This window comes from Nannochloropsis gaditana, assembly GCF_000240725.1.
Source record: "Nannochloropsis gaditana CCMP526 unplaced genomic scaffold scaffold900, whole genome shotgun sequence".
Classification (NCBI taxonomy): Eukaryota; class Eustigmatophyceae; order Eustigmatales; family Monodopsidaceae; genus Microchloropsis; species Microchloropsis gaditana.
This window is the reverse complement of record NW_005803053.1, coordinates 1-9,728: the sequence shown is the minus strand read 5'-3', so window position 1 is coordinate 9,728 and position 9,728 is coordinate 1. Positions and strand designations below refer to the sequence as shown.

At 54.7% G+C, this 9,728-nt stretch overlaps 2 protein-coding genes across 2 annotated transcripts; both read left to right on the top strand.

Annotated features, from left to right (window-relative positions):
- Positions 1-4,573: 4,573 nt before the first annotated feature.
- On the top strand, positions 4,574-6,841 carry NGA_0501000 (activating transcription factor 6; the record flags this gene model as incomplete). The annotated part of the gene is made up of 1 exon (XM_005853420.1): positions 4,574-6,841. The coding sequence occupies one exon, from the start codon at positions 4,574-4,576 to the stop codon at positions 6,839-6,841; it is 2,268 nt and encodes a 755-aa protein (XP_005853482.1).
- A 1,903-nt stretch (positions 6,842-8,744) lies between these two features.
- EIF2S1 (translation initiation factor 2 subunit 1) lies at positions 8,745-9,576 on the top strand (the record flags this gene model as incomplete). The annotated part of the gene is made up of 3 exons (XM_005853421.1): positions 8,745-8,888; positions 9,135-9,246; positions 9,362-9,576. The coding sequence occupies 3 exons, from the start codon at positions 8,745-8,747 to the stop codon at positions 9,574-9,576; spliced, it is 471 nt and encodes a 156-aa protein (XP_005853483.1).
- Between the last annotated feature and the right edge of the window lie 152 nt (positions 9,577-9,728).

Genomic DNA, 9,728 nt, shown 5'->3' with positions numbered 1-9,728 from the left:
AGGGGAGGGCAGGGCGGGAGGGAGGAAGGGCGGGCGGGAGCGTCGCCGGAATGAGGCAGATCTCGTCCTCCTCCTTGTCCTCCACTGAGACCTTCCCAGGCCTCGCCCCGCCTTCCGAGCCCTTGCCGGCCCTCTCCTGCCCGGCATGCCCACCATCATCCCTCCTCATCGCGGCCTCGCCGTCTTCCGTCCCCATCATCGTCCGCGCAGCACCTTCCATAACGGCCTCCCCCCCTACTTCCGTCCTCGGGAACTGCAGACCCGCCAACGCCGCCACCAGCTTCCTCGGCGTCTCCCCACTTTCCCCAATACTTCCCCCACTTTCCTCAATACTCGCCCCACTTCCCTCACTGCTGCGTCTCCGGACCCCCGCCCGCAGGGGGTGACGGCTGCGAGAAGCACTCCCTAGGGCGCCAGCCCCGCCGTGCCTATCGTCCACCTCCCGCCGATCCCACCCTCCTCTTCCCTTATAAGTCTCAGCTTCATCGCCCCCAAATATCTCGTCGAACAGATTCGATCCCACCAGTGCCCGCAGGTCCTCTTCGAGGTCAGGTTCAAAAGGGGCCCCGGCCTCGGCCGAGTGCAACAAAAGCCGCATCACCAGACTCTGCAGCTCTTCTTTCCCTGCTCCCTCGTCTTCTTCCCCATCTCCCTCTTCCTCTCTTTCGCCATCTATCTCCCTTCCCCTGACTTCTGGAAAAGCGGCCCTCTCTCGTGCCTCTTCCGTGTCTTCGTCCTGCTGGATCATGTGCAGCATGTCCTCCCCCATACGCTGCTCTCCGGCCGAATCCAGGGATGACGGCGAGCCACCCGGAGACTCTGCGGGACGTATGGAGTCAGGAAAAATCTCTTCCTCCACGATAGACCTGTACCTTTCTGTCTTTGAAGCCGTCGATGAGGAAACGGGCATCCCTGCGCAAGCACGGAGTGACTCGCCCGGAAGAGTGCGGCGAGCTGGGGAGGGAGACGTCCAGGAAAAGCAGCAAAAAACAAGCTTTTCCCCACAGCGTTTCGAGATTTGTGGTAGCTGCACAGCTCTGTTTTCTTATCTCATAGTGGTATGTGTGGATTCGGTGAATGTACAGAGGTGAGATGAGAAGCTGGACATTTATCATATGACAGTAGTCGATCAGGCTGATGGGGCTGGGGCAGCTCGTGGTTTTCTGTAGTAGGGCTTGAAGTCTTTTATTTAATTATTTATCTTTTTAAAATAATATTGCGACTGGTCATTTATAATGGAGATGAGACGATACTAGAAAGAGTGATGAATGGAGTGGAAGTCGGCGAGCATTCCTGTTTTTGTCCTCCATCGAGAGCAAATATCAAATATCATGGTAAACTCGGTGGTGGGTACATGGAACCTCGCGACAGGAGCAGGCAGCCGCTCACTACTAACTACCACTTTTTTCTTGCGGGGTTTGTTTTCATTACGCGTGCATGCCATTCAAATATATTGAGGCAGGTTTGTGTCCTTTAAAAAAATTATTTATGTATGTATAGGAAAGCATGTCTCACTTTCTTAAAAGATTGGGATTGGCGCTAATTTGAAAAGAAACGTGACTTGAATGCTGCCATCGGAAAATATGGATTCATTCTGGTTTTGTACAATCCAACTTATTTTCATTCGTGATGATGGTACTCTTTGGTGCACGTATTCAGCAATACGGACACCAGATTCCCAGAAAAATGGGCGACAACAATATCGTGCTTCAGGTCTTTATTCATGAGGCCTACCGCTATGGCACTCGGACCCGGAATGCCAATGCCGTCCGCAGGAAATGTCCGCGTTCGCGTAAAGCTCCCATCCCCGTGCCCTGTAAGTGTGATAAAAAAAAGGTATGCCTGTGATGCATCCGCGGAGGGGCACCGTAACCCGCTCACTCCAACTTTTTTGCCTCACCTCTCAGTAACGTTACGTCGTTCGATAGGGCATTCGCAGTGACAATATCGGCATGCAAATCTCCATTGAAATCCCCCACAGCCAACGCCATGGGGGCCAGTCCTGGTGAGATCGAGTAGCTCCTGGGTCTGTGGAAAGTCCCGTCCCCCCGACCCAGCAAGATGGAGACGGAATTGTCGAGTCCGCCGTTGACAGTAGCCACGTCCGGGAATAAGTCGGTATTGAATAGCCCCACCACCAGAGCCACGGGCCTGATCCGGGTCCCCAGGTCGTACAGCGCGGGTCGTCGGAAGGTCCCATCGCCCAGACTGGTCAGCACGGCCATGCTCCGGCTCCCTGTCGAGAGTCCTACTACCACGTCGGCGAACCCGTCCAGGTTCAAGTCCACAGCCAGGATGGAAAGGGGGAAGCCCACGCCGGGGACACCTCCCAGCGCAACTTGCAGCGGCCGAACGAACGATCCGAGCCCGTCCCCCCATAGGACTGTCAAGCTCTCGCGAGCGGCAAGCGCCAAGGCGATGTCCAGGATACCGTCACCGTTGAAGTCGCCGAGGGCCAGATCCACAGGGCCCCCGCCGCCCGTCGGAAAGACAAATCCGTTCGTAAAGGAACCGTCCCCTCTGCCCAGCAGAACAGAAAGGGCTTGTCCGCCCAGGTTCGCCGTGACAATGTCCAAGCGCCCGTCGCGGTTGACGTCGGCAAGCCGGATGCGATAAGGATAGCTCCCTGGCGGTCCCACTGGGAAGCGAGTTCCGTGAAAGAAAGTCCCATCCCCGCGCCCCAAAAAGATGACGACAACGTCTGAGCCCGACGCAGCCACCACCAAGTCCTTGATCTTGTCGCCATTGACGTCCCCGACTTCCATGTCGGTGGGTCCTGCGCCCTCCGATGGAAAGGACAAAGGCGGGGTAAAGCGCAAATTTGTACACAAGGCGTGGCCTCCATGTTTCACTTTGTAATTACGCGCATCAATGGAATCACGCATGCGTGTTACACCGGCTGTGATACCTGGTTTGGAAGCAGGGCTTCTGGTAGTCCCTATACCTTTGTGTTTCAGCCCCTTTTTTTTCCCGTTCGCCTTCGCAGGAAGCAGATTCCCGTCCGGTAAATAGGCTGTCTTCTTTTTACTGCGGAGATCGCGCTTGTTGGGATCGAATGGCAGGCCCTGAAGGCTGTCTCCAAGGGAAAATGCTCTTGTGAAGGAATCATCTTGATTTCTTTCACGACGCGTGGCAATGATAGTGTCGTTTGAAAGGCTGGCCTCAAGAAAAAATTCACTGATGTCGTCAACAACTTCATAAAACGACGTCAGAGGTGGTGCGGGGGATATGTCGATGTCTGTTGGATTAGTATCCTCAGTGACGAAGCCATCCTTCTGTAGCAGGATGTCCCCTTGTGGCGCTTGTTCCTGGTCGATGTCAATTTTCTCCCTAAAATTTGGACTATTCGTCTTGCGCAGCATTGAAATCTGCGATCGGATATCATCTTTTCCATCTCTAGGATGTGGCTTTCGCAGTCGGCTCTCTAGGGTATGTTCCACCTCGTTATAGTTTTCCCCGGGTGGTGTGGGGGCAGCAGTTGCGGGAGTCGAGCCGTCCAAGAGGTGGTCGCGAACAATAGCCAAAACTAAGAAGCGACATACCAGTGTTGTTGAAAGTAATCTCATTCTCAAAGAAATGACTTATTTGCCTGTTTTTATCGAGAAGAAACTTAGGAGTTAAAGGCGACAAGGTCAATGCTGAGAGGATCGAGTTGTCCTTGTACATGCCAGAAGAGGCAAGTATATTAGTAATGTTCGTGGCTAAGAGGAAATAAACATGCAATTTGCTGCACTAAAAATATTTTTAGGTACCGAGTGGCGACAAGGCATGCATGGCATAAATATGGCGCTCTTCCTTCATACCCGATGCCCTGGGCACATAAACTCGGGGCGTGTCCGCGTTTTGGGTTGATGTTTACGGGCTTAAAAGGTCATCATCCTTTCTTAGAGCCTTCCACCAGGTTTACAAGGAAACCGAGGGAGCATACGACACCCGGGAATCTCGCCACTCACCTGCCGTAAGACTTGCCCCACGTTCGTGCTCTGTGTCCAACCCGATGTGGGTCTCGATACGGGCAGCTTGGGCGGAGGCGACGGGGTTTGGGGCAAGCGGCTAATTTGTTGAGAATGTAAAATCATTCGAGTAACGCCCCCCCCGTTGCCGCCTATCCGAGGAATGCTACAAGTTGGTGTTTCCGTGTCAAACTCCTCCATTGGTCACCGACGCGAATACGCAAGCCTACTGTCACCGCTTTTTCATCATCGTACATGCGATATTGATTTCCGGGTGTTTTTAGACTCTTGTTGACGGACAGACTACGTGTGTTCACCCAAGTTCAAACACCCCCCCCCCTCTCCCCTTCAGAGTACGCACCTCGCGAAATTTGGCCGACGGGCTTCTCCTTGTTCACGCCTTTGGACGCTTGACCCCTGCAGCGAGCAAACAAGCCCACGGTGTTGCACACGATCATATCATAATTACTCGAAGGCTCGCTGTCTTCTCGGTTGTTGGAACCCGGTCGTGGTAAATGCTGGTAAAGCTGGAGCTTTTCCCTGCATTTGTTGTCTCCTTTCTGCCAGGCACCTGAGGCAACAAGTGTACCACAGCGCGTGCATTCACCCCTACAGCTGGCATGACAACAGATGGTGCTCTGGATGAGCAGTCCTATCTCATGGCCATGAAGGAGGAGATTGAGTCAGCTCTGGATGCGGCACCAGGAGGCAACAACGATATCAACACTCCCGGTGACAAGCTGTCCCCACCAGCCCTGCAAGACTGTGATATCGCTATCTCCAAAACCAAGCCTCAAACCGCTGCCGTGGGTATAGATTTGCTGATGCGTAACAGTGCCCAGGACATCCACCCAGACCCGGTCTCGAACAGCAAAGGTTTTGAGGACAGGATATCGGGGAGGACGGATGATTGCGCGGGAGGCATCCATTCGAACGCCTCCTCGTCGTCTTCAGCGCCCCCTTCGGAGGCCTCTACCTCGGTGTCTGCATGGGTAGGCCAAGAGGACTCGACTGGAAGCAGCACAAGTAGCAGCCGGCAAGGTGGGGAGGATCACGGGTCAAGTAATGTGACAGCTTCGACCACGTCTATCGGCGCAAGTACTACGTCTTCGCAGGCCGCTGAACGCCGACGCGCCCGGGCCCGGAAAATGGGCCTCTTACAAAACCGGGGAGAGATGCTCCTGTCGTCCTCCCAACGACACCTCCAGGAACACCCGTACCAGATTAAAGAGGACGATGGGGACAGGGAGGGGCTGGCGGGCCTCGCGTGCGACAGCCCACCAGGGAGCTGCTCCAGCTCCGTGACGGGAATGGTCACCTCACGAATGAGACGCGACGCGGAAGACATGGCCGCAGCCGTGGCTCTGACCAAGAAGCAGCTTCGGATGATAAGAAACCGGGAGTCGGCTGCCTTGTCACGCAAACGGAAGCGGGACCAAGTGGAGGCATTGGAGCTGGAGGTGGAGGCCCTTAAAGATAAAAACCGACAATTAAAGCAACGGCTGGCGCGGTATGAGGGCGTGGACACCTTGGAGTCGGCCAGGGACGCGGGCGGGGACATTGTCCGAGGAACGGGGGCCACGCCCGCCGGCTTGACTTGGCAACAACAGCAAGAGCAGCGGATAATGGAGGCGCAGCAACAAGCAGGCGCGGCGGACTCGCAGGATCCAAACCCATTTTTGGAAGAATCTGACCTTGACGGGTTCTATCAGCCGCTGGCGGGCATGCTGGGCTTCGACCCCTCCAGTCTTAATATTTCCCTTCCTTCTTCCCTCCCCCCCTCCGCGCGCCAGTCACGGCCAACACCCTCCTCTGGGGCCCCACCCCAGACTGAAGCCGGAAGAATCGGAGGTTCGAAGGGGCCTGGAGACCAGTCTGGGGGTCGAAAGGGCCCTGTCACGGCGGAATCCCCGACACCCACCTACGCGCGTCTCAGCGCGTCGGAAATAGGCTTTGCACAACGGCCGCAGTTATCCATGGTGTCCTCTCCCGCTCAATCGCAGGAGCCAGAGCAACGTCTGCGGGGACAGCAGCTGCAGCAACAACATCAATTGGCCTTGGAACAACAGCGACAACAGCAGCAGCAAGTACAAAAAACATCGATCTGGGAGCCCGCGGCTCTGATGCCATTGATGGATTCCACCTCCGATTTCTACTTCGGCGAAGGGGTGGAGGGGGTGAAATTCGGGTCGGAACAGGGCGTCCAAGGCGCATCCGCACCGGGGTTGGTCTCGAAAGAGCAAAACAAGGATCCGGTGGAAGAGGAAGCGGAGTATTCACGGCTTCCTGAGCAGGGGATGGATGCCTCTGACCCCGGCTTTGCCCGGGGGCGGGGACAACGGAAGAGCCCCCCCGACCAGATCGCCACGGGCCCCGCCTCCACTTCTTCTTTGGAAGGGGACCGACGTCCTCGTCAGTGCACGTCCAAGACTGATCGAAAGCGGGGGCGGGCCACAGCAACGGCAGGCAGGGACGGAAATGCGGATGGAGGAGCCAGGCAAGCTAGCAGGACCCGCCCTGGAAGCAGCGAGGTAGAGCATTTGGACAGCGAAGTGTGGGAGTTCCCGGAGTACGCCCCGGTGGAGACAGGGGGCAGCTTGAGCCTGGGGCGAGGGGGGGAAGGAGGGAGAGGGGAAGGGGGATCCTTGATCTCCATGCGGCTGGGCATGGTGAGGCCAGGGGCGGGGGGCGCTGCGTACCCCCAAGAACTCCCGTTGGAGAAAGACGGTACGGAGGCAGGGGCACTGGAAAGAGGCCCCGAGGAAGGGGCCGGTGTAAGGCGGAGGGGGGAGAATCTGCGGGTGTGGGAAAGGGAAGGTGGAGGGAGGGAGGAGGGAGCAGAGGGGGCCTCCCTGGGCCCGTCCTGGTCGACCCAATCCCCATGGTAATAGGCACCCGTCAAAGTAGCAGAGAGGAAGGGGGAATACATGGCTTGGTAGGCTGGTTCGCTGCGAACGAGGGGTGTTTAGGACTGCCGAAATAGCAGTGAACGAGCCCGAAGGCTGTAGAAGGCAGCTGGGTCGTGCATACGCGTTCATGGAAGCGAATGTGTACCTCTATTAAGTTCTAACGCGTGCATAGGGATTGTGCCTGTTGTAGGGAAAAAAAGCTTGCGTGGGAAGATTGTGAATAATACGTGAGGTTTTTGTTCTCGGTGTGAGAGTCCAGTCGTCCCAGAGTGTAGAAATTTCATGCGTGTCATCGTGGCCGATAGCTATGGCCCCGAAAGGATTGAAATCTTGATTGTACAGAGAGTCTTCAAGCCGGGTGCACGGCCACAGCGGCAAGTATCGTCATCCTTCGAGTCCATGGGATCGACAAAGAAACGTGGCCCCATACCTGCCTACGCAGGATTCGACCTGGTCTATTTGTGAGGCGTCCAGAGCTGGAGCAGGCAACCTTGATCAATTATTTGGGAACATTCTTGTCGATTATGTGAATGGTGGGTGTTGGTTGATGACGGTAATCGTGATTTAATTCCCTTAGGAGAGAGATGCCTGGCAGGACGGCCGATTCGTGTGGTGCGCTAAAATCTAACTTTTCCCCAAATGACACCCCAGTCATTGTGAGGGGGAGATAAAGGAAAGACTGTAACGCCTTCTTTGCACACAAGGAGGTCGGTGCAACTTGTCGGGAGGCATAAAAGGTGCAGCACTTAAAGCTGGGTTACACGGGAATGGAGACAGCGACTGAAGTGACGCGTCCTTCATCCTGCAGTGAAAGCAGGCGAGTTGGTTCCTTGAATCATACCGATGAGGATGCCGTTAGCGAAACACTTTTAACAATTTTTACAATGAAAATTTTGTGGCCGCTAACCTGCACTTTGTCAGTAAAAGTGCCATGAAAAGGAAAACATCCATGGTTTACAGAAAATTTGCGAAGGAAGCTTGATTTCTTTGCTTTCCTTGGTTCTCCGTCAATTGGCCTTCTCTGCCTTTGTTTTCTCCGGATGACACTTAGATGTTATATAAGGAAGATTGCACATACAGAGAGCAATACAAACTCCAAGAAGGCGAAAATAGGCGCTTTAATTTTGTGCACATCAGGACGGATTTGTGCGTCAATAATTGTACAGCGGTTTTCTTGATTTGAACTGTTCATCTATTTGACTATTATTTAAGTCGCTTATTTGAATAGTGAAATATTGACCTACCTTTATAGAGGGGACATGAGATGGAATGAGTATTTCATAATGCTCTCTTCCCTCTGCACGCGGTGCTAAGCCTTCACACTCGACAAAATAACGTCGGACAGATGAAACTGATGCCTCAAAGCACATAAAAATATCTTTATGATGTTATACTTACAGATACAAGGGATGCTTACCTTTTGCAGGTTTGCAGCACCGTTCTTCACGACTTATCATATGATGTGGGGCCAAAAGGATACCCGGCAGAGCACACATGGAAGGACCCTGGCATGCCCAAGAAATGCAAACAAGAAGTGAGCCACTTCAACCGCACCCTTTCACTGAATGGACGACATGTCAGAGTGTCAGTACCAAACTGCGTCGACGCTCGGAGATTCAATGACCTGTCACACTTGCGGGTGTGAGGGGCTACCCGTTCTTCGTGTCCCACCTCTTGCAGCCTCCCCACCCACCCACCACATACTACAGCATTTTACAAGCGTTAGCGCTCAAGGCTTTCTTATTTTGCACTGCTCGATCCGTGCTGCTAAGATCATGGTACGTTTTACCTCGCACGTTGTTTAATTTTTGCTTCTACTTTAATGCTTCCTCACATGACTGCAATCTGTGCGCAGGCTTCAGACGGAGAGGAAAGCACGCAGATGGCGCGGGATGAGTCCACGCGACTCCAATGTCGGTTTTACGAGGAGCAGTATCCCAATCCGGAGAGTATGGTCATGGTGAAAGTCATTAATATAGCTGACATGGCAGCGGAAGTCATCTTGCTCGAATACAATGACATTGAGGTGAGGACGGAGAAGAGGAAAGGGGAAGGAACGGGTTGCCGTGGAGCGTGCGGGGGGAAGATCAGCCCGAGCCTTCTCGTGTAGTGCTACCCTTTTGGATGATGACGCATAGTATAGGGTTTCAGAGTGCTCTGCCTGCGGCCAAGAGCTGGATCCCCAGAAAGCACTTGAAAGCGCCACGTCAACTGACTCTGTCCACCGGGCCCCTCTGACCCTCTACATCGCTCTTGAACCGGACATTTGCAGGGTATGATCCTCCACTCCGAGCTCTCCCGGCGTCGCATTCGATCCATCAAGAAGCTCATCCGCGTCAACAAGCTGGAAGTGGTCTCCGTGTTGCGGGTGGACAAGAAGAAAGGTAAGCCTGTCACTCGGGAGGATCCCTCACACTCACGGACATGAACCCTCCCAATGTTGCTCTGATGCGAACGCAAACAATCTTGTGCACTTCGTTTCACGCCTTTCCTTCTCAGGGTACATCGACTTGTCCAAACGTCGCGTTTCCCCTGACGACGTGATCAAGTGCGAAGAGCGCTACAACAAGGCGAAAGCCGTCCACTCCGTCCTCCGCCACGTCGCCGACATGCACCACCTCTGGCTCGAGGACCTGTGCAAGAAGGTGGCCTGGCCTCTCTACCGCAAGCACGGGCATGCCTTCGATGCCTTCACCAAGGTGTGTGGCCCCTGAGGTCCTCCGACCCCCATGGGGGAAAGTTCTTGGGTCTTGGTCGCCCTGTTCCCACGCGGCCCATATCCACGCCACGGCATCTCCTTGACCAGATGTCCCGCCACTGTACTCCGTGATCTAGCGCTGTCGCCCCTCATCCCTCCCCCTCCCCC